The 25,016-nt window shown below is 41.8% G+C and overlaps 1 protein-coding gene across 3 annotated transcripts in view; it reads left to right on the top strand.

The window, feature by feature from the left end:
• Positions 1-1,792: 1,792 nt before the first annotated feature.
• Positions 1,793-25,016, top strand: part of pgm2l1 (phosphoglucomutase 2-like 1) — a 158,551-nt gene continuing 135,327 nt past the window's right edge. For all 3 annotated transcript variants that reach the window (XR_009511050.1, XM_059963567.1, XM_059963566.1), the window contains exon 1: positions 1,793-2,023. Coding sequence is in view for 2 of the 3 variants with exons in the window: in XM_059963567.1 (XP_059819550.1) it covers positions 1,916-2,023 (108 nt within the window). In the remaining variant the exon portion in view is untranslated. The remainder of the gene's footprint in view (positions 2,024-25,016) is intronic.

The following is a 25,016-nucleotide window of genomic DNA, read 5'->3' as shown; positions in this document are numbered from 1 at the left end:
TGTTTAATAAATCTACTAGAGTTTTTCGAGGAGGTTATCAGGAAAGTGGATGAAGGGAAGACAGTGGATGTTGTCTCACTGGACTTCAGTAAGGCCTTTGACAAGGTACCGCATGGGAGGCTAGTTAGGAAGAATCACTCACTAGGTATACATGGTGAGGTAGTAAATTGGATTAGACATTGGCTCAATGGGAGAAGTCAGAGAGTGGTAGTGGAGGATTGCTTCTCTGAGTGGAGGCCTATGACTAGTGGTGTGCCACAGGGATCAGTGCTGGGTCCATTGTGATTTGTCATCTATATCAATGATCTGGATGATAATGTGGTAAATTGGATCAGCAAATTTGCTGATGATACAAAGATTAGAGGTGTAGTGGACAGTGAGGAAGGTTTTCAAAGCTTACGGCGGGATTTAGACCAGCTGGGAAAATGGGCTGAAAAATGGCAGATGGAGTTTAATACAGACAAGTGTGAGGTATTACACTTTGAAAGGACAAACCAAGGTAGAACATACAAGGTAAATGGTAGGACACCGAGGAATGCCGTAGAACAGAGTTATCTGGGAATACCGATACTTAATTCCCTAAAAGTGGTGTCACAGGTAGATAGGGTAGTAGAGAGCTTTTGGTACATTGGCCTTTATAAATCAAAGTATTGAGTATAAGAGTTGGAATGTTATGGTGAGGTTGTATACGGCATTGGTGAGGCCGAATTTGGAGTATTGTGTGCAGTTTTGGTCACCGAGTTACAGGAAGGATATTAATAAGGTTGAAAGAGTGCAGAGAAGGTTTACAAGGATGTTGCTGGGACTTGAGAAACTGAGTTACAGAGAAAGGTTGAATAGGTTAGGACTTTATTCCCTGGAGTGTAGGAGAATGAGGGGAGATTTAGAGGTGAATAAAATTACGATGGGTATGGATAGACTGAATACAAGCAGGCTTTTTCCACTGAGGCTAAGAGCGTATAAAAACCACAGGACATGGGTTAAGGATGAAAAAAGTTTAAAGGGAACATGGTGGGGGGGGGGGGGCTTCTTCACGCAGAGAGTGGTGGGAGTGTGGAATGAGCTACCAGATGAAGTGGTAAATGCAGGCTCACTTTAAACATTTCAGAAAAACTTGGACAGGTACATGGATGAGAGGTGTATGGAGGGATATGGGCCAGGTGCAGGTCAGTGGGACTAGGCAGAAAAATGGTTCAGCACAGCCAAGAAGGGCCAAAAGGCCTGTTTCTGTGCTGTAATATTCTATGGCCGAATGGCCTGATTCAGCATCTATGTCTTATAGTTGACAGAGCACCACTGCTTTGATGATGAATACAAGAAACGATCTCTTGCATGGTTCGGTGGAAAAAGCCTTATCATGTGATACAGCCTACCATATCTTTACTTACCAGGTTTCTGAGACAACGCCAAGTCTTTGGTTTGCGCGTCCATGGAGCGCGCATTGTTCTGTGGGAGTTGTAGTCCCAATTTGTTACTATTCCTTTCAAGTCCAGATGAAGGGTCTCAGCCGTAAACGTCAACAGTTTACTCTTTTCCATAGATGCTACCCGGCCGGCCGAGTTCCTCCGGCATTTTGTGTGTGTTGGTTTTGCTGCATTTACTCAACATGAAACTACAATTTCCAGTCGGCGCCGCAACGCCAGGGTCTCACGCGCCTCCACGTCGTTTCCCGGGTAACCAGAGCAGCTTCATCTTGCGGTGCCTGCTGGGATATGTAGTCCGCTCAGCCTCCACTAACCCCACCGGCCCCCGCCGTTTCCGGCTGACAAACTACAAAGGCGGCGCCGCCCGCCTTGCGCAGACGCAGTTTGGAATATTATGGGGGAAGAAAATAGAGAGCGCTGGCGGCGGCTCGCACACGATGAAGAGGCGGCTTTGCTGTCGGTGAGGTACCGGCTGTGAGTGCGGGCGGAGAATGGGGGACGGCGGGCAGGATATGAACGGGAACCCGCTGGGCTGCGAGCCCCACGATGGAGACCAGGAGCTGGAGCGGGCGCTATACCAGTGGCTACTCTGGGACCAGGTCCGTATCTTTACCCCAAAGTTCGCTCCCAGCCTTTCCGTTCAGACTGTTTACCTTCGTTATCAGAGCGGGTTGTCGCCATTCGGCGCGACTGTTGGCTTTGAAAAAGCGTTGCTATTGGTAACAGTGGGTGGCCGACTCCTTTAGATGGTTCTGGGTGGGAGGAGGAGGTGAAGATTGCCAGATGGTAATAATCCTGATAGGATTGGAGTGGCTGGGCGTTGACGACTGTGATGGCGTTTGAAGGGTTGATGGAATAGGCAGTTGGGCTTGGGGCAATGAGCCGTTTGTGATGCACCTGATATGAGGTTAGAAGGGCAGTTGATGAAGATCTGTATAAGCCTAGAGGGATGATGATTTTGATGGGGTTCAAAGGGCTGGTGTAGCGGCCAGTTGGTGAGGGTCCAATTCGGTATTGAGGGGCTGGGAATACCCAGTTAATGATGGTCCTGATGGAGATAGAGGCTGAGAAAATGAGCATCTCTTCAGATGCGTGAACAGTCAAATCTCCTGCAGTGAGGACAGAATTGTTTTAAATATGTCACATGAACTTTAGCATTGAAATTGTGAGGTCACCTCTGTACAACAATCTGGTTAAGTGAAAATTATCATTTGTTCTATTAAAATGAATTTAGTAACTACAGTTGCAGGGACTGGAGCATAGATAGACAGACAGACATGCTTTATTGATCCCGAGGGAAATTGAGTTTCGTTACAACCTCACCAACCAAGAATAGTGTAGAAATATAGCAATATAAAGCCATAAATAATTAAATAATAATATGTAAATAACGCCAAGTGGAAATTAGTCCAGGATCAGCCTATTGGCTCAGGGTGTCTGACGCTCTGAGGGAGGAGTTGTAAAGTTTGATGGCCACAGGCAGGAATGACTTCCTATGATGCTCAGTGTTGCATCTCGGTGGAATGAGTCTCTGGCTGAATGTACTCCTGTGCCTAACCAGTACATTTTGGAATGGATGGGAGTCATTGTCCCAAGATTGCATGCAACTTGGACAGCATCCTCTTTTCAGACACCACTGTCAGAGAGTCCAGTTCCACCCCCACAATATCACTGGCCTTACGAATGAGTTTGTTGATTCTGTTGGTGTCTGCTACCCTCAGCCTGCTGTCCCAGCACACAACAGCAAACATGATAGCACTGGCCACCACAGCCTCGTAGAACATCCTCAGCATTGTCCGGCAGATGTTAAAGGACCTCAGTCTCCTCAGGAAATAGAGATGGCTCTGACCCTTCTTGTAGACAGCCTTAGTGTTCTTTGACTAGTCCAGTTTATTGTCAATTCGTATCCCCAGGTATTTGTAATCCTCCACCATGTCCACACTGACCCCTTGGATGGAAACAGGGGTCACCGGTGCCTTAGCCCTCCTCAAGTCCACCACCAGCTCCTTAGTCTTTTACACATTAAGCTGCAGATGATTCTGTTCACACCATGTGACAAAGTTTCCCACCGTAGCCCTGTACTCTGCCTCATCTCCCTTGCTGATGCATCCAACTATAGCAGAGTCATCAGAAAACTTCTGAAGATGGCAAGACTCCATGTTGTAGCTGAAGTCTGAGGTGTAGATGGTGAAGAGAAAGGGAGACAAGACAATCCCCTGTGGAGCCCCAGTGCTGCTGACCACTGTCTGACACACAGTGTTGCAAGCACACATACTGTGGTCTGCCAGTCAGGTAATCAATAAATCATGACACCAGGGAAGCATCCACCTGCATCACTGTCATCTTCTCACCCAGCAGAGCAGGGCGGATAGTGTTGAACGCACTGGAGAAGTCAAAAAACATGACCCTCACAGTGCTTGCTGACTTGTCCAGGTGGGCATAGACACGGTTCAGCAGGTAGACGATGGCATCCTCAACTCCTAGTCTGGGCTGGTAGGCGAATTGGAGGGGGTCTAAGTGTGGCCTAACCATAGGCCGGAGCTGCTCTATAACAAGTCTCTCCAGGGTCTTCGTGATGTGGGAGAATGCCACCGGTCTGTAGTCATTGGAGCCACTGGGGCGCGGCGTCTTCGGTACAGGGACGAGGCAGGATGTCTTCCACAGCACAGGAACCCTCTGGACACTCAGGCTCAGGTTGAAGACATGGTGAAGTACTCCACATAGCTGGGGGCACAGGCTTTGAGCACCCTGGGGCTGACACCATCTGGGCCTGTAGCCTTGCTTGGGTGGAGACGTTCCAGCTGTCTTCTCACCTGTTCAGCTGTGAAGCCCACTGTGGTGGTTTCAGGTGTGGGAGGGGTGTAGTCACGAGAGCAGGGTGGGGGGCTGTGAGGAGGGGTAGGAGGGGAGAGTGGAGTATGTGTTGGTTGGTTCACCAGTGTAGGGATGGTAGGTCTGTTGTAGGAGGTGAGATTGACTAAACTGAGCCTCAATATCATGACTAAGGAGGAATAAGATGTGATGATGTTCCAATGTGAAGATGCCCCCCCTTGGCTGAGGTGTGTCAATCAGAGGGGGTGGGTCACTCTCTCTGTGGCATGAATGCGTTCTTTCTGATGTAAGTTGTGTATACTACTTAAAGCTGAGCAACACCTCATATTCCTTGGCAGCCTCCAACCTGTTGGCATGAACATCAATTTGTCTAACTTTGGTTATTGTCTTGCCCCTCTTCCTGTCTTTTTTCATTCCATTCTCACCCCTTCCTCTCCTCACCTGCCCATCACTTCCATCTGGAGACTTCTCCTTCCCTTTCTTTCATGGTCCACTGTCCTTTCAGACCAGATTCTTCCTCTTTCAGCCCTTTACCTCTTACGCCTACCCTCTCTCAGCTTCTGACCATCTCTCGCCCCCCCCCCAACTTTCCCCACCCTTCACTCTCACCAGTCGCCTGCTGGCTTGTATTCCTTCCCTTGCCACCTTATTCTGGCTTCTGCCCCTTTTCTTTCCAGCCCTGATAAAGAGACTCTGCATTGATTGTCTATTCCCCTCTATAGATGGTGCATGACCTGATGAGTTCCTTCAGCATTTTATGTTGCTTCTCACACACTGCTTCTGCTTATCTTTAATTATCTGTCTATAAATGTCTTCTAAGTATGTATTCCTACTAATCTGAATCTGTTATTGATAGTTGGCAAAGGTAGTAGTTTATCCTTGGAAACGGGCAATTCGTTATTGATCAACACACACAAAATGTTGGAGGAACTCGTTAGGAATGGCAGCATCTATCAAAATGAATAAACAACTGACATTTCGGGTCAAGATCCTTCATCAGGACTGGAAAGGAAGGGGAAAGATGCCAGAATAAGAAGGGGGAGGGAAGGAGGACAAGCTGGCAAGTTATGGGTGAAGCTGGGGAGTGGGGAAGGAAGTAGGAAGCAGGGAGGTGATAGATGGAAAAGGCATAGGGATGGAGGAGAAGAAATCTGATAGTGGAAGGAAAGAAGGAGGAGGTCACTAGGGAGAGGTCACAGGCAAGTGAGAAAAAGAGATAAGAGGCCTGAGTTGGGACTATAGAAAGAGGGAAGATGCAGGGGAAATAAATTACTGGAAGGAGAAATTGATCTTCACGCCATCAGGTTGACGGCTACCCAGGTGGAATATGAGGTGTTGCTTCTGCACCCTGAGTGTGGTCTCATTGTGGCAGAAGAGGAAACAATGGACCAACATGTTGGAATGAGAAAGGGAATAAGAATTAAAATGACTGCCCCTGGGAAATGCTGCTTTTTTCATGTGGAGCGGCCATGATATCCTATTAATTAGACCTTGAGAAGGAAACTAGGTGAGTTTTTTCAGTGTAACTTGTGTCACTACACTATGGATAATCTTGAAGTTGGTGCTCTAGTTGAGGCTGGAAAGGAGTTGGAATCATGATAGTAAAACTTAATATCTGAGCAGACCTTGTACATGAGGTGCCACAGTGGTTAGTGCAACACTTTTACAGCATGGGGCATCAAAGTTCAAGTCTGATCTGTCTCTAAGGAATTTGTATGTCCTCCCTGTGAACACGTTGGTTTTCTCCAGGTGCTCCTGTTTCCTCCCACAGTCCAGAGATCTACCAGTTTGTTGATTATCTGGTCACTGTAAATTGTCTGCAATTGAGCTAGGGTTAAATAAGTGGGTTGCTAGGCTGAATGGGACTGTTCAGCAATGTGTCTCTAAATAAAATTTAAAAAGTCTAAGGTGCTTCTATCCTATTCCAGGATAAAAAGAGATAATGTACATTGAGTGGGAGAGTATTTTCCATTTAGTTGGACCGAAATCTATATTTGTGTATTTCTCTGTATTTGGGCAGAAGTAGGTTCATTATCACTGACATATTTTGTGACATTTGTTGCTTTATGGCTGCAGTATAGTTGAAGGCATAAAAAGTTACATAAATAAATAACTCAAAAGATGAATTACGAGGTAGTGTTCATGGACTATTCAGAAATTTGATGGCAGAGGGAAAGAAACTGCTCTTAAAATGTAGAGTTTCAAGCAACTCACACGAAATGCTGGCGGAACTCAGTAGATCAGGAAGAATCTATGGAGGAGACAAACAGTCAAGGTTTTGAGCCAAGACCCTTCCTCAGCACTCAGAAGAAGTTTCAGACTCGGTTTAGATCTTCAGGCTCCTGTACCTCCTTCTAATGGTAGTGTCACCTGTGTTGCATTTCTGTGCTATTATTTATAATGAAATGAATGGAGTGTTTTTGCTATTGATCTGTTGTGGATATGAGATGCAATTAACATAGTTAAGTTTGTAAATAGTGAAAGAACTCAGATCCATTTACAGAGTCATTAGAGAAGTTAACCAAAAGCTGGAGTTTAAGAAGTGCCTGAAAGGAGGGAGGTTTCTGGAGATTTGGGGAGTCAATGGTTAATCAGTGAAAACCATCCAAGAGGAAAGAAGAAAACTGAGTGTTGAGAGGCAAACAACGGTTAACAAGTAAGGTTAAAGAAAACCCCGAACACATGTACATGAAGAACAGGATGATTGAAGGTAGGGCAGATTGGGAATAAAAGAGGAGACATGTCTGGAGTCACAGAAAGTAGGGGAGGTTCTTGTACATGAGTCTAAGACATAGGAATGGAATTAGACCATTCCATCATGGAGGATTTATTATCCCTCTCAGTACCATTCTCATGCCTTCTCCATGTAATCTTTGACGACCTTATAATCAACAATTTATCAGTTCTGCTTTAAATGTACTAAATGATGGCCTCCACAGCCACCTGTGGCATTGAATTCCACAGATCACCACCCTCTGGCTAAAGAAACTCCTCTCAAACTTCTGGTAATGCCCCACATTCCCCATCCCCTTTTTCCTCTCACCTTATCCTCTTGCCTGCCCATTGCCTCCCTCTGGTGCTCCTTCCCCCTTTTTCTTTCTTCTATGGCCTTCTGTCTCTTTCACCAATCAACTTCCCAGCTCTTTACTTCATCCTTCCCTGTCCAGGTTTCACCTGTCAACCGGTGGTTTTCTCTCCCCTTCCCCCACCTCCACCTTTTAAAATCTACTCCTCAGTTTTTTTTCTCCAGTCCTGCCAAAGGGTTTTGGCCTGAAACGTCGACTGTACTTTTTCACCATAGCCTTTTGTTACTTGCCTCAAACTGAACCTGCAAGTTGATCTTTAGAGAATGCTACATGAGGATTCCCAAGTCCCTCTTCGAACCTCAGATTTTAAAAAAATTTTAAATTTCTCCTGGTTTGGAAAATACTCTATACCTTAGTCCTTCTACCTAAGTGCATGACAATATACTTCCCTAAACTATTTACCATCTGCCCTATCACTCCGGTTCTTTTTTCCCACTATATTAGTTTAAAGCCTCTCTCACAACTCTAGCAAATCTGCCGACAAGACTATTGGCCCTACTTAACTTCAGGTGAAACCCATTCTTTTTGTGTAGGTCATAACCTTCCCCAGACAAGATCCTAATGATCCAGAAATCTGAAATCCTGCCCCTTGCACAAATGAGCCAAGCATTTATCTGCCAAATCATCCTTACTATTATTGCACATTGACCAATTATTGTGTATATTATTACAGTTACTTTATTATATTTATTATTGTTAAGTGTGTTTTAAAATGTTGCTGCTTTAACAAAAGAATTTCCCACTGGGGATCAATAAAGTACTTACCCTCTTGATTCATGGGACAGGCAGCAATACAGAAATTTCTACCCTTGAGGTCTTGCTTTTCAGTTTTCTTCCTAACTCTATATTCTCTCTTCAGTATTCATTGTAGGCTGATGCACCAAAACATGTCGAGGTTAAGAAAGAGGATGTGTTTTTCAAAAGTTCCAATACTTGGGTATATAAATCGCCCGGGCTGGATGTGATATTCCCCAACCCCAGAGACTTATGGGAAGTAAAGGAAAAGATTGCTCTGCCTTTGGCAATGATCTTTGCATCCTTACTGGCCACAGGATATTGGAGGGTGGCAAATGTTATTCCTTTGTTCAAGAAAGGTACTGGGATTATAAGTAATTTTTTCTAATGGAATACAACCATAGATTTCTTTCTTCCAAGAATCTATACTTAAATGTGTATCCGATTTCCAAGTAACTGCAATAGCTTTTTTGGCTACTGCCAGTGCAATTTTTATAAATTCTTTCTGATACTTATTTAGTTTGAGTTTCGGTTTTATCCCTTCAATATCACCTAGTAAAAATAATATTGGATTATGAGGAAATTGTGTTCCTGTAATTTGTTCCAGTAAAAGTCTTAAATTTGTCCAAAAAGGTTGAATTTTAGAGCAAGACCATGTCGAATGTAAAAAAGTACCATATTTAAGAGATAAATATGAAACATTTTTGAAAATTTGGAGCCCTTATTTACAAAAGACAGGATTAAATATATAGATGCTTTGAAGATGAAACAATTGGTTATTAGGGGAAAGAAATAAATATACATATTAAAATTATTACGAATTCCATGGAGCATGTGGAGATCTTCCAACCACCAGGCATTCTTTCTTTCTTTCTTTTTTTTTCTATAGGGCAGTTAGGGGGGAGGGGTTAAGGGGAGGGGGTATGGGTTATATACATTGTTTTTTCATACTTTGTAATCATTTAAAAATGCAATAAAAAAAGTTTAAAAAAAAAGGTACTGGGGATAACCCTGGGAATTATAGACCAGTGACACTTTCATCAGTGGTGCACAAATTACTGGAGCAGGTTCTTGGAGACAGAATTTACAAGCATTTGGATTAGGGATAACCAGCATGGCTTTTTTCTTTCAAATTTCAAAGTAAATTTATATGTACTTTGATAATATGTCACCACATACAACACTGAGATTCATTTTCCTGTGGGCATACTCAGCAAATCTAGAATAGTAGATCAATGAAACTGCAAATGCAGTAGACAACAAACCATACAAATGCAAATATAAATAGCAATAGATAATGTATCAGATGATGAAAAGTCCTTAAAGTGAGATAATTGGTTTTAGGAACACTTCAATGATGGGGAAGTGTGTGTAGTTATTCTCTTCTATTCAAGAGTAGGTGAAGGACAGGTCATGCTTTACGAGCCTGATTGATTTTTTTCTGAGGAAGTGATGAAGGTAGAGCAATGGATGTGGTGCGTATGGATCTTAGTAAGGTGTTTGACAAGGTTCCCCACAATAGGTTCATTCAGAAGGTCAGGAGGCATGGCTTCCAGGGAAACTTGGCTGTGTGGGTTCAGAGTTGGCTTTTACCCACAGAAGTCAGAGGGTGGTGGTAGATGGAACTGATTCTGCTTGGAGGTCAGTGACCAGTAGTGTTCTACGGGGATCTGTCCTGGGACCCCTGAATGATGGAGCAGACTCAATGGGCTGAATGGCCTAATTCCACACCTATGTCTTCTGGGCTTATTGTCTAAACAGCTGATGTTCATTGTCTGAGAGTCGACTAGATGGTATTACTTTGTCACACTCACCAGTGTTTCCAGGAGGGAAAAAAAAAATCAGGATTCTCTAAAAAGACAACAGAACCTTAAGTTCAAGTTCAGTTCATTGTCATTCAACCATACACATGTATACCGCCAAATGAAACAACGTTCCTCCAGACCAAGGTGCGCAGCACAGTAAGTAACTCACAAATAACTCATAAAATAACATTACCACAAATAAGAAGGTGCATGGGTGATACAAATTAAAATGTAAATAGTATAACGTCACTGGCATTTCATATGTGATGAGACCTGGGTGGTGGCAAAGAGTTCAGTTGTTTTATGGCCCGAGGGAAGAACAGTTCTCGTCCTAATGCTGTGGTACCTCCTGCCTGATGGTAGGGGGTCAAAGAGATTGATGAGCAGGATCACTGACAATGCTATGGGCCCTGCTTATGCAGTGCTCCTGATATTTATCTGATGAGTGGAAGAGAGAACCTGATGGTCCTCTCAGCAGTCTTCGCAATCTTCAGTGGGGATTTGAGGTCAGATGCCTTGCAATTCCCACACCAGTTCTGCAGCTGGTCAGAACCTTGACCTTGCAGAAATGGAAAGACTATTTAAAAGAGAAACATTTAAACCAAGTGTAGATTTTGAGTTAAAGGTGGATTCGAACCATGAGAACTATTTGCTTCAAATTGTGAAATGGAGGTATTTTATTGTAAGAACAAGAGATTCTGCAGATACTAGAAATCTTGAGCAGCACACACAAAATGCTGGAGGAACATAGCATCTACAGAGGAGAATAAACAGTCAACATTTTGGGCCGAGACCCTCTTGTCAGATAACAGGCTTCTGTTCCACAAGAGGGTGAATAGGGTCTTGTGGTTTATCCAATAAGAAACTAAAACATAGTGCAAGGATCATCCTATCCATTTAAACTCAAAAGTCACATTTTTAACATTGCTACCTAGAAATATTGGTATTAGCTAAGCTAGATAAATAAAGCATCAGACACCCAATATTTTGTAGGATTAGAGAAACCCTTCTTCACTCAGGAGCCCTGGGCTAGCTGGGATAAACAAAGGCGATTTCAAAAAAAAAAAGCACCAACTGCACTCTTAGCATCAGTGATAGAAAAGGTGTTGAAGCCATAGGATGTAAAGGAGATCAGAATCAGGTTTAACATCACTGCATATGATGTGAAGTTTTTTTTGGCAACAGTACATAAAATATATATATATATATCTCCATCCAAAAATAGGTAGTGTTCATGGGTTCATTGTCCATATAGAAATCTGATGGTGGAGGGGAAGAAGCTGAGATGTTGAGTGTGTGTTTTCAGGCTCCTGTACCACCTCCCTGATGGTAGCAAACAGAAGCAGGCATGACCTAGGTGGTAGGGGTACTTCATGATGGATGTTGCCTTCATGAGGCATTACCTTTTGAACATGTCATCAGTGCTGAAGAGGCTGGTGCCCATGATGGTGTTGTCTGAGTTTACAACTTTCTGTAGCTTTTTCTGTTCCTATGCAATGGCCCCTCCATACCAGATGGTGATGCAACCAGTTAAAAAACTCTCCACAGTACACCTGTAGAAATTTGTGAGTGGTGACATATCCCTTCAAACTTCAAATAAAATATAGCCACTGTTGTGCCTTCTTTGTAATTGCATCAATATGTTGGACACATGATAGCTCTTCAGAGATGTTGACACCCAGGAATTTGAAACTGCTCACCCTTTTCACTGCTGATCCTTTGATGAGGATGGTATATGTTTCCTTGACTCCCCCTTCCTGAAATCCTCAATCCTTTGGTCCTACATTGAGTGCAAAGTTGTCACCCCAACATCACTCAACCAGCTGATCTGACTCACTCCTGTACGCCTCATCACCATCTGAAATTCTGACAACCTTAGTTGTGTCATCAGAAAATTTATAGATGGTGTTTCAGCTGTACCTAACCACACAGTCATGGGCGTAGAGAGAGTAGAGCAGTGGGCTAAGCATGCATCCTTCAGGTACGCCTCTGTTGATTATCACTGAGGAGGAGATGTTATTTCCAATCTGCACTGACTGTGGTCTACTGGTGAGGAAGTAAGGGGTCTAGATGCAGAGGGAGATGCAGAGGTCTGGTTTTGGAGCTTGTTGATTAAGACTGAGGGTATGATTGTGTTGAACACTGAACTGTAATCAATAAACAGCAGCCAGAGGTAGATATTGCTGCTGTCCACATGACCCAAGGTTAAGCACAGGGATAGGAAGGGTATGGAAGACTATGTTCCAAGTGTGGGTCAATGAGACTAGGCCGAGTAATAGTTTGGTACGCAGGACTGTTTCTATACTGTAGTGCTCTGTGACTCTGATGCAATGACAAGATTGTAAAGATAGAAAACAAACATTTTGCATGAGGCTAGGAATGTTGCAGGCTGTAAAGCTATAAATTCAGAATATCAGTTACCGATGAAATCACTGTTATACTGTTGGATGGCTGAAGATAAGGTTCCACAGGAGCTAAGTGGATATGTAGAGGTGAGAAGTAAAAGAAGGATAAACATTAATATGGATTCAAAAGTCTGTATCAATTAGATTATTCTGTGATTTAATCTTCACCAAGGCATTGAATGATTGCAATGATCTGTACTAAAGGAAGAGAAAGTGCTTCGTAATGTCCAATATAATTGCTTCTTTTCTGTAAACGTTAAAGGGAGATCCTGGAACATAGAACAGTACAACACAGGAACAGACCCTTCTGCCCACAATGTTGTGTCAAACCAAATAAACTAAAATCAAATGGGCAACTAAACTAATTCCTTCTGCTTACACAATGTCGATCTCCTTCTATTTTTCTCTAATGTATTTGCCTCTGCTACCACCACAGACAGCATTCCAGGCACCCACCTCTTTCTTGGTGGGGTGGGGGGGGGGGAGGAACCTGTCCCACATTTCTCCATTGAACTTACCTCCTGTCACCTTAAATGTATGCTGTGTGGTATTTGACCTTTCCTTTCATTGCTGGGAAAGAGGTACTGCCTGTGCCTCTCATGGATCTCACCTTGGTCTCTGCCATTCCAGAGAAAACAAACCAAGTTTGTTCAACCTTTCATTTTAGAACATGCCTTCTAATCTAGGCGACATCCTGGTAAACCTCTTCTGCACCCTCTTCAAAGTCTCAACATCCTTCCTAGAATGAGTTGACTAGAATTATGCAATACTCCTGATCCTGTTGTGTTTTTCAATTTCTTCCATTAAAAAAAAAAGTGGTTTGGGTTTCTGGAAGTAAGTTAATTACTTAATTGTGGAATTTTTGGGCCTCTGTAACTCTGGGAACTTAAAATTCTCCATGAGTTATCTTGTGAGTACTGAGGATTTTACAGGCAATGCTAAACCCATCTTGCTGAACATATACTGATTTGCAAGTGACTTCCATGAATTTTAATTTGCCGCTTAGCAATCTGTTAATTATATGCTGATCTGGCTTGTAATATCGCAGAAATCAAGAGTCAAAATTCAAAGTAAAGCTTATTGTCCAAGTACGTTTATATTACCATGAAATTCATTTCCTTGCAGATGTTTACAGGAAATAAAGAAATACAACAGAATTTATGGAAAACAATACACAAAGATTGACTAATATGCAAAAGAAGATAAATCTGTGCAAATGAAAAAGACCGTACTGAGAACTTGAGTTGTAGTTGAGATGAGTGAAGTTATCCGTGCTAGTTCAGGAGCCTGATGGTTGTAGGATAATAACTATGCCTGAACTTGCTGGTGTGGGACCGAGGGATCCTGTACCTGCTGCTCAATGGGAGCAGCAAGAAGAGAGCATGACCTGGATGATGGGGGACAGTGATGATGGATGCTGCTTTCTTGTGGCATTGTTCTGTGTAGATGTACTCAGCAGTGGGGAGGAGGTCTTTTCCCGTGATTGACTGGGCTGTATCTAATACTTATGTAGATTTGAAGAAGCTGTAAAAATCAAATTAGAAAAGGAAAAAATTAAGTCTTCAAATAAAAGCTAATCTGAGGAAGGTTTAATTTTAATTTCTGTATTTTTCTTTCTGACATTGTGTGTTGACTCTATCTGCGGTTTGTTTTGAAGTATGTCTAGCTAAACGTACTGTGGACGGATTCAGTGCTGTACAGGGTCTGTCAGCTAAACGTGCTGTGGACGAGTTCAGTGCTGTACAGGGTCTCTCTGTCAGCTAAAAGTACTGTGGACGGGTTCAGTGCCGTACAGGGTCTGTCTGTCTGTCAGCTAAACGTACTGTGGACGGGTTCAGTGCTGTACAGGGTCTGTCAGCTAAACGTACTGTGGACGGGTTCTGTGCCATACAGGGTCTGTCTGTCAGCTAAACGTACTGTGGACGGGTTCAGTGCCGTACAGGGTCTCTCTGTCAGCTAAAAGTACTGTGGACGGGTGCCGTACAGGGTCTCTCTGTCAGCTAAAAGTACTGTGGACGGGTTCAATGCCGTACAGGGTCTGTCAGCTAAACGTACTGTGGACGGGTTCAGTGCTGTACAGGGTCTCTCTGTCAGCTAAAAGTACTGTGGACGGGTTCAGTGCTGTACAGGGTCTCTCTGTCAGCTAAAAGTACTGTGGACGGGTTAGTGCCGTACAGGGTCTGTCTGTCAGCTAAACGTACTGTGGACGGGTTCAGTGCCGTACAGGGTCTCTCTGTCAGCTAAACGTACTGTGGACGGGTTCAGTGCCGTACAGGGTCTGTCTGTCAGCTAAACGTACTGTGGACGGGTTCAGTGCTGTACAGGGTCTGTCAGCTAAACGTACTGTGGACGGGTTCAGTGCTGTACAGGGTCTGTCAGCTAAACGTACTGTGGACGGGTTCAGTGCTGTACAGGGTCTGTCAGCTAAACGTACTGTGGACGGGTTCAGTGCTGTACAGGGTCTGTCTGTCAGCTAAACGTACTGTGGACGGGTTCAGTGCTGTACAGGGTCTGTCTGTCAGCTAAGCGTACTGTGGACGGGTTCAGTGCTGTACAGGGTCTGTCAGCTAAACGTACTGTGGACGGGTTCAGTGCTGTACAGGGTCTGTCAGCTAGGTGTACTGTGGGCAGGTTAAACAGGGTTCACTGTTGAACTTCAGTCACAAGCATCCTTATCCTTTTAATGAGGCATTGGCTTTTAAAGCCAATATTTGTTTTTGAAGATAATCTTTTTTAAATGCTGTGCTATGTCAGAAATTCATCATCTGTTGTCACAAGTTAATTTTTTTTAACCAGCTTGCTAAAATATGTGTTTTACAGTACCTTGATGATTTAATGCTGACTCATTTTGAAATTATTCTAACTGGATTGTTTGGTTTTTTTTAAAAGACATATTGCACAGTAAAAGTCCCTTCTGGCCCAGTGAGGCCGCGCACCTAATCACCCCGATATGACCAATTAACTACTAACCTGTACTAGTTTGGTATTTGGGGACAAACTGTCCTGGCTCAACAAGCCGTGCTACCCAGAAACGCAGCTACAGTATTTAACCCTACCGTGAACGCAAGACAATTTACAATGACCAATTAATGTACTAACTTTGAAGCATGGGAACAAACCAAAGCACCCATGTGTTCATGGAGAGAAAGTAGAAATGCCTTACAGAACTGTATATTAGCTTGTAGTATTTTAACGTTTTAAGCAACACACACACGCACGCGCACGCACACGCACACACACACCTGAAGGAACTCGGCAAATCTGGTAGCATCCATGGAAGGGAATAAATGGTCAACTTTAGGAGGAATTGGGAGCTAGGATTTTCTCGAGCAGATTGTGCTTCTACTCCAGATTCCAGTATCTGTGCTGCCTTATGTTTCTGTTATGTTCCCCCCCCCCCCAATCCTTAATGCACTTGATCCTCACTTCAAAATTGTTAAACCATAGTACAGTCTATTTAAAAAGTATTCACCCCCCCCCCCCACCCTGGCTTGGAAGTTCTCATGTTTTACAACATTGAATCACGGTGGATTTAATTTGGCTTTTTTTGATACTGATCAACAGAAAAAGACACTTTGATGTCAAAGTGAAAATAGATCTCTATAGAGTGATCTAAATTAATTACAAATATGAAACACAAAATAATTGATTGCATAAATATTCACCCCCTTTAATGTGACACACCAAATCATCACTGGTGCAGCCAATTGGTTTTCAGAAATCAGATAATTAGTTAAATGGCGATCACCTGTGTGCAGTCAAGGTGTTTCAATTGATCGTAGGGAAAATACACCTGTATCTGGAAGGTCCAACTGCTGGTGAGTCAGTATCCTGGCAAAAACTACACCATGAAGACAAAAGAACACTCCAAGCGACTTTGTGGAAAGGTTATTAAAAAGCACAAGTCAGGAGATGGATACAAGGAAGTTTCTATGTCACTGAATATCCCTTGGATTACAGTTAGTTCAATCATCAAGAAATGGAAAGAATATGGCACAGCTGTAAATCAGCCTAGAGTAGGCTGTCCTCAAAAATTGAGTGCCTCTACAAGAAGGGGACTGGTAGGGTAGGCTACCTAGAGATCTTTGACAACTCTGGAGGAGCTGCAAGCTTCAGTGGCTGAGATGAGAGAGACTGTGCTTACAACGACTGTTGCCCAGGTGCTTCACCAGTCACAACTTTATGGGAGAGTGGCAAAGAGAAAACCACTTTTTTAGTGGGGGTGGGGGTGGGGGGGGGGGTGGAAGAAGAACTCGGGTGAAATCTCAGCTGGAGTTTGCCAGAAGGCATGTGGGAGACTCTGAAGACCACTGAAGAAGGTTTATGTTCTGAAACCGAAATTGAGCTGTTTGGCCATCAGACTAAATACTATGTTTGGCGTAAGCACCAGGCAGCGGAAGGCTTGTGAAAGTAGAAGGTAAAATGAATGCAGGAAAATACAGAGAAATCCTGGTGCAGTCTGCAAGAGAACTGCCATTTGGGAGATTTGTTTTCCAGCAAGACAATGACCTCAAGCATAAAGCCAAAACTACATAGGAATGGCTCAAAAACAACAAAGTTAATGTCCTGGAGTGGCCAAGTCAGAGTCCAGACCTCAATCCAACTGAGAAGTTGTGGCTGAGCTTTAAAAGAGCTGTTCACTCATGATTCCCATGCAATCTGTCAGAGCTTGAACAGTTTTGTAAAGAAGAATGAGGAAAAAACTGCAGTGTCCAGATGTGCAAAGCTGACAGAGACCTATCCACACAGACTCAAGGCTGTAATTACTGCCAAAGGTGCATCTGCTAAATACTGACAAAGTATCTCTCCATTCTTTGCACATTCTTTCTTTTCTTTCTTTTTCAATCTTTTTATTGATTTTCACATATATACAAAAAAAATAACATAGTAATAAGTAAATTATAAATACAATAGACTTGAAATCACATTGATAATAAGATAATAATATCCTACTAAACATCAACAAAAGAAAATACCTTAATCAAGTCCACATGATTATATGAAAAAAAAAACAAATAACCATTAAAAAAGAAAAAAAATATTAAAAAAATATGTGAGAAAAAAAAATACTAAAAAAAAATAAAACACTAAACTAAACTAACATAGGCAATAATAACAGTTTACAAGTATAAGATAGTGTCAAAGAACTCCGGAACTCCATACCTGAACATGAATAAGCAGAAAGGTCTGGAGAAGGCCAAATTAATTCATATGAAAATGTCGAATAAACGGTCTCCAAGTTTCTTCAAATTTAATTGATGAGTCAAAAATAGTGCTTCTAATTTTTTCCAAACTCAGACAGGAAATAGTTTGAGAAAGCCATTGAAATGTAGTAGGAGGATTTACTTCTTTCCAATTTTGTAGTATAGACCTTCTGGCCATTAATGTTACAAAAGCAATCATTCGTCTGATTGAGGGGGAAAACTGATTGCCATCTTCATTTGGTATGCCAAAAATTGCAGTAATAAAATGAGGTTGTAAATCTATATTCCAAATTGAGGAAATAGTAGTAAATATATCCTTCCAATAATTATGTAAAGTGGGACATGACCAAAACATATGGGTCAATGAGGCCACTGCTAAATGACATCTGTCACATAGAGGGTTAATATGAGAATAAAATCGAGCAAGTTTATCTTTAGACATATGAGCTCTATGTACAATTTTAAATTGTATTAAAGCATGTTTAGCACATATAGAAGAAGAATTAACCATTTGCAAAATTTTTTCCCATTTATCTGTTGATATGTTGTATTGAAGTTCTTTTTCCCATTCTTGTTTAATTCTAACTGATATTTCTGGTTGTATCTTCATAATCATATTATAAATAAAAGCTACTAATCCCTTCTGACAAGGATTTAAGATAAAGATCAAATCTGTAGTGTCCATCAAAGTTGAATTAGGAAAAGATGGTAAAACTTTATGTAAAAAATTTCTAATTTGTAAATATCTGAAAAAATTAGATTTAGGTAATTCAAATTTATTAGAAAGTTGATCAAATGACATCAAAGTATCTTCAAAAAAGAGATCACGAAAACATTTTATACCTTTCCTTTTCCATATGTTAAAAGCTTGATCTGTCCAGGAGGGTTTGAAAAAGAAATTAAATAAGATAGGGCTATCAAGAACAAAGTTTTTCAAAATAAAAAACTTACGAAATTGAAACCAAATTCGTAATGTATGTTTAATAACAGGATTAAATATTTGTTTATTAAATTTAACTAAATCCGCAGGAAGACAAGAACCAAGAACAGAGAATAGAGAATATCCCTTTACCTCATTACATTCCAAATTTACCCACTGTGGGCACAGTGGTGAATCCAAATCTAATTTCCAATACAATAAATTACGAATATTATTTGCCCAATAATAAAATCTAAAATTAGGTAAAGCTAAACCACCATCTTTTTTTGATTTTTGTAATTGCTTTTTACTTAACCTAGGGTTTTTATTTTGCCACACAAATGAAGAAATTTTTGAATCAATGTTATCAAAAAAAGATTTAGGAATAAAAACTGGTAGGGCTTGAAATAAATATAAAAATTTCGGTAAAATCATCATTTTGACAGCATTAATCCGACCAATTAATGATAAAAACAAGGGAGACCATCTTGTAGTAAGTTGATGAATTTGATGAAGCATAGGTAAAAAATTCATTCTAAATAAATCTTTATATTTCTTGGTAATTTTTATACCTAGATAAGTGAAGTTATCAGTAACAACTTTAAATGGTGTCCTAACAGTCAATAAAGTTTGTGCATTTAAAGGAAATAATTCACTCTTATCTAAATTTAGTTTATAACCAGAAAAAGTACCAAATTGAACCAACAAGGATAAAATAGCAGGAATAGACCTATCAGGGTCAGAAATATATAACAGCAAATCATCAGCATAAAGAGATAATTTATATAACTTCTCATTACGGGTAATACCAAAAATATTAGGAGATTCACGAATAGCAATAGCTAAAGGTTCTAATGCAATATTAAATAATAAAGTACCACGAGATAATTGAAAAAAAGAGGATCTGTGGTTATTCGTAAAAACAGAAGCAACAGGTTTATGATATATTAATTTAATCCATGATATAAAATTAGGACTAAAATTAAAATTTCTCAATGTATTAAATAAATATATCCATTCAACTCTATCAAAAGCTTTTTCAGCATCTAATGAAATAACACATTCTGGGATTGTGGGTGGTGAAGTATGAATTACATTCTTTGCACATTCATGTACCTATCTCAGAGCCACTTGAACTCCTTTATCATATTTGCCTCCACTACCACCCCGGCAGCATATTCCATGCACTCACAACTCTCAGTATATATGTATATACAAGTTGCCCCACAAATCTCCCTCATACCCTCTGGTATTACCTATTTTGACCATGGGGGAAAAATACAGGCTCTCTACTCCATCTACATCTCTCTTAATCTTAGAAACTTCTCGTCAGGTCTTCTCTCAGCCTCTGCTGTGCCAGAGAAAGCAACCCAAGGTGTTAAGATGTTAACCTAAACATCTGCAATCTTGTAGATGGAGTTAGAGCAGAACATGGCCACGTAATCATGAGTGTACAGAGATGAAGTGGAGAGCTGAGGCTACGCTCTTGTGGGGCACCAGTGTTGAGGATAAGCGTGGTGGAGGTGTTGCTGTCTATCCATGCTGATTGTACTCTGTTGGTCAGAGTCAAGGATCCAGTTGCGGAGAGAGGATTTGACACCCCCCTCCCCTCCCCCCGGGTCTACTGTTTGGTGATGAGTTTGCTTATAATGTTATTGAATGCTACTGTAGTCATTGAATAAGATAGACTGGCATGGGTGTCTTTACTGTCCAAATGCTCCAGTTGTTGTAAATAATTTGGCTAAAACTTTGACAAACTTCTTTAGATGTGCAGTGGAGAGTATATTGACTGGTTGTAACACGACCTAGTATGGAAGCACCAGTGTAGTGGATATGGCCCAGATCATCACAGGTAAGGCCCTCCCCAGCACTGAGCACATCTGCACGGAGTGCTGTTGCAGGAATGCTGCATCCATCATCGCGGATCCCCACCACCCAGGCCGTGCTCTCTCCTCACTACTGCCATCAGGAAGGAGGCGTAGGAGCCTCAGGACCCATGCTACAGGGTTCAGGTACAAATTGGAGACGAGTCTTATTGTGTGTTTTATAATTCTATAACTTACAGAAATTAATGTTGCTGGAATCAATCCCACTTGTACATGTCAGTTAACCCTCAACCTGGTTTAGTTTGTCTGTCAAAAAGCTGTGGCCGCTGTCACATGAAATAGCTACTTGGAGCCACAGGTGAGAGCTGAGTGTCTGAGACCCAAAGGTGAGTGAGTAATTCTGGAGTTGACACAACAAGCCCCTCCACTAGAGGTACTACCCTTCCTGGAACACCCTATACACCCCATCTACCTTCTGTATATAATAAAATGGCCACTGAGTGTATATGCCCTCTACTTTCAGTCTCCCCAACCTCATAAAAGACTGTGCCCATTCCCTATTTTATAGATCTTTGTAAGGTCAAGCCTTGGTCTCCTTCAGTTCAAGTAACCGGTCCCATCCTATCCAATGTCTCCTCATAATTTAAGCCCTTCAGTTACAATAACATCCTTGAGGATCTTGTCTGCAACTTTTCTAACTCAGTCTTATCCTTATAGCTGCAACCAGAAATGCATGCAATATTCTAGGTACAACCTCACCTGCTTCACATATACCTGTGTTCTCAGTATTGTGTCTAATGAAGGCAAGTGTGCCTTCTGCCCCCTTCAGAATTAAATTTATTATCGTTGACATATGTAGTACAGTGCAATACAAAAATTACCATAAGTTACAATCAGAAATATGTTTCTTATAAGTACACAGTACTTAGTTTGCAAAAAATGAGGTAGTGCTCGTGGTTATTTCAAAAATCTGATGTCAAAATAAGAAACTGTTCCTGAAATGTGTGTATCTTCAGGCTCCTGTACCACCACCTTGATGGTAGCAATGACAAGAGAGCATGTCCTTCACTTTGTCTACCTGTTTGGCTGCTTCCAGGAAACTGTATTTATACCCTGAGGTCTGCAGAACAGGAAACACTCTGCACAACCCTGTTATTCATAATTTATGCTGTCATTTACTGCTGTGAATAATTTACTGCCTGTGTGAGACAGTGTACAGATCAGTGTGTGTAATGGGAAAACATTTAACTAGGCTGAAACCTGCTGGATTATCATTAGTAGTAACCGACAAAATGAAAGTTTATTTTCAGACGTCAGCAACTCCACTCGTGATTGGTGATTTTATATTAAAAAAAGGCACAACTTTGTGGGAGAGATGTTGTTGCCTCTTATTTATTGTAATCTGTCAGAAAGTCAAGGATCCAGTTGCAAAAGGTGTCATTAACTCCTAGGGTCAGGAGTTTGCTTGGAATTATAGCATTAATGGTGGAGCTGTAATCAATAATTAGAATCAAGATTAATATCACCAGCACAAAGTTGTGAAATTTGTGAACTTAACGGCAACAGTACAATGCAATCCATGATAAATATAAAAAAAGTAAATCAATTACAGTAAGTGTGTGTTTGTGTGTATATATATAAATATTTCTATATACATGTATATTAAATAGTTAAATTAATAGTGCAAAAAAAAGAAATAGTATTTTTTAAAAAGGAGGTAGTGTTCATGGGTTCATGTCCATTTAGTTAACAGTCTAATGTAAATGTCTTACCAGTGGTCCCCAACCACCGGGCCGCAAAGCATGTGCTACCGGGCTGCAAAAAAATGGTATGATTTGGCGATATGAAATGATATGAGTCAGCTGCACCTTTCCTCATTCCCCTCACGCCTACTGTTGAACTTGAACGTACGTGAGGTCATCAGTGGGTCATTAACCTACAACTACTCGATGAGCTAAAAAACAAACGTCACTTGAGAGTTTCTTCGGAAGAGGTGGTAGGAGACATAAAAGGCCTATCGATGGTGATAACACAGAGACAGCTGAGACCGAGACTGCAAAAAAAAAGAAAGCTTCCTTCAACAGAAAATACAAGTCATACATAAAATATGGCTTTAATTTGACCGGTGACTTGCACGCTCCAAGCCACCGCGTGTGATATGTGGAGACAAGCTGTCCAATGAGCAATGAAACCCTTAAAACTGATTCGGCACCTTGAGTCCAAGCACCCTACACTTAAAGACAAACCTGCTGAGTTTTTTAAGCAGAAAAAACATGAGCAAGTGGGACAGAAGCAAGTGCTGAGAGCCATCACCTCCACAAATGCTACTGCTTTTACCAGTGTCGTACTGAGTGGCCAGCCGTATTGCTAAGGCTAAGAAGCCTTTCACTGTTGGTGAAGAATTGATTCTGCCTGCTGCCAAGGACATGCCGTGAACTGTTGGGAAAAGCTGCAGTTAACACAAAGGCACAGGTTTCTCTTTCAGCTACCATAGTTTCAAGGAGAATGGACGACACAGCGGAGGACATCAAAGGACAGTTGTTGGAATGGCTTAATGAGTCACCATGGTATATCATCCAGGTTGACTAGTCTACCGATGTCAACAACAAGGCAATACTGCTGGTTTATTTGCGATATTTATTTAGAGACGATGTGCACGAGGATATGTTGTGTGCAATGCTGCCAACACAACTGGGGCAGAACTATTCAAGTCTTTGAATGACTACATATCAGGCAAACTGGACTGGTCATTCTGTGTTGGAACATGCACAGATGGGGCTGCAGCTATGACTGGACGGCTGTCTGGTTTCACTACCCGAGTCAAAGAGGTTGCTCCTGAATGCCAGTCTACACACTGTGTCATACACAGAGAAATGCTGGCTAGCTGAAAAATATCACCTGATCTTAACAGCATATTGAGTGAGGTTGTTTGAAGTTACCATCACATCAAAGCAAAAGCCCTTAACTCGCGTCTGTTTGAGCAGCTTTGCAAGAAAATGGATGTAGAGCACAAACACCTTCTCTTACACACTGAAGTCATGTGGCTATCAAGGGGGAAAGCCCTGGCCAGGGTTTTTGAATTAAGAGATCAGCTACAAAGATTTCTTTCAGGAAAAAAGTCACCACTGGCAGCACACTTCAGTGATGAGGAGTGGATAGCAAGACTCGCTTATCTGTGTGACATCTTCAACCTGCTCAATGAACTCAATTTGTCACTTCAGGGGAGAATGACAACTCTCCAAGTTGGCAGATAACGTATCTGCTTTCAAAGCCAACTGGAACTATGGGGACGGCAAGTGGACAGGGGCATATTTAACATGTTCCCAACATTAGCTGGGATTTTGGGAGAGACTGAGGCTGCACCGTCCTCAAAGCTGGTGCGCAATCACCTATCTTCGCTGTCGACAGTTGCTTCCCAATCGCAAATGACCCAAGACGTGCAAAGGAATTGTGAATGTCGGTGAATCATCCATGTCAGTGTGGGAAGAAGATCAACTCCTCAAGCTTGCAAATGACGGTGGGCTGAAAAGTATGTTTGACAAAATATCTCTGCTAGCATTCTGGATCAAAGTTAAGGCTGAATATCCTGAGATAGCCACGAAAGCACTGAAAACGTTGCTTCCATTTCCAGCATCATATCTCTGCAAAGCGGTATTTTTTGTAATGAATGCTATGATGCTTAAAATGTTATGGTGCTATTGACTTATAAGTGACTTGTAGTTGACTTATCACTATATTCATGCAAGGAAAATATGTGCTGTGTGTTTAATATTAAATTTGTTAGATAAACCCTTTTAGAAATGAAATTGAGTGTATTAGCCATTTATAAGTGACTTATAGTTGAATTATCACCTATATTCCGGTTGCGGTTAATACCCCCCCCCCCCCCCACCACCACCGTTGGCCGGTCTGCAGGAATATTTTCAATATTAAACCAATCTGCGGTGCAAAAAAAGGTCTTTACTGTCCAGATGCTCCAGGGGTGAGTGTAGGGCCAAGGAGATAGCACCTGCCATAGATCTGTTTCCATGATAGGCAGATTACAGTGGGTTGAAGTTGCCTCAAAGGCTGGAGTTAATGTGCCACAACCTGCCTCCTGAATCAGAACCGGATTTAATATTACTGACATGTGCGTGAAATTTTTGTTTTGCGGCAGCAGTACATTGCAATACATGATTTTAAAAAACAATGAATCATAACTATAACATTTAAGTAGTGCAAAAAGAGCAAAAGAAAAAAAAGTGAGGTCACATTCATGAGTTCATTGACCACTCAGGAATCTAATGGTGGTAAGAAGCTGTTCCTAAAACGTGTGCCTTCAACCTCTTCCCTGATGGTAGCAATGAGAAGAGGGCATATCCTTTGTGATGGGGGATCCTTAATGTTGGATGTTGCTTACTTGAGGCATCGCCTTGAGAAAATCTCCTCAATCCTGGGGAGGCTAGTGCCCATGATGGAGCTGGCTGTGGTTACAACCCTCCGCAGCTTTTTCTGATCCTGTGCAGTGGTCCCTCCATATCAGATGGTGATGCAAACGGTCAGAATGTTTTCCACAGTACTATCATGAAGCACTTCATGATGGTGGACGTCAGAACCACTGGGCAGTTGTCATTAACACAGTGGTCATCACTTGGTTTGTCTTTGGTTTTGGGTTTTTAGGTATTTGTTTTGAAGACCTCCTTATCTGGGTGATAACCACAGGTTGAAGCAGAGGTTAAATCCTAAGAACTTTCTACAGGGGCATAATTGAGAGCATCCTAACAGGCTGGCTGCATCACTG

This window comes from Hypanus sabinus, chromosome 3 (genome assembly GCF_030144855.1).
Source record: "Hypanus sabinus isolate sHypSab1 chromosome 3, sHypSab1.hap1, whole genome shotgun sequence".
Classification (NCBI taxonomy): Eukaryota; Metazoa; Chordata; class Chondrichthyes; order Myliobatiformes; family Dasyatidae; genus Hypanus; species Hypanus sabinus.
This window is presented reverse-complemented; position numbering and strand designations above follow the sequence as displayed.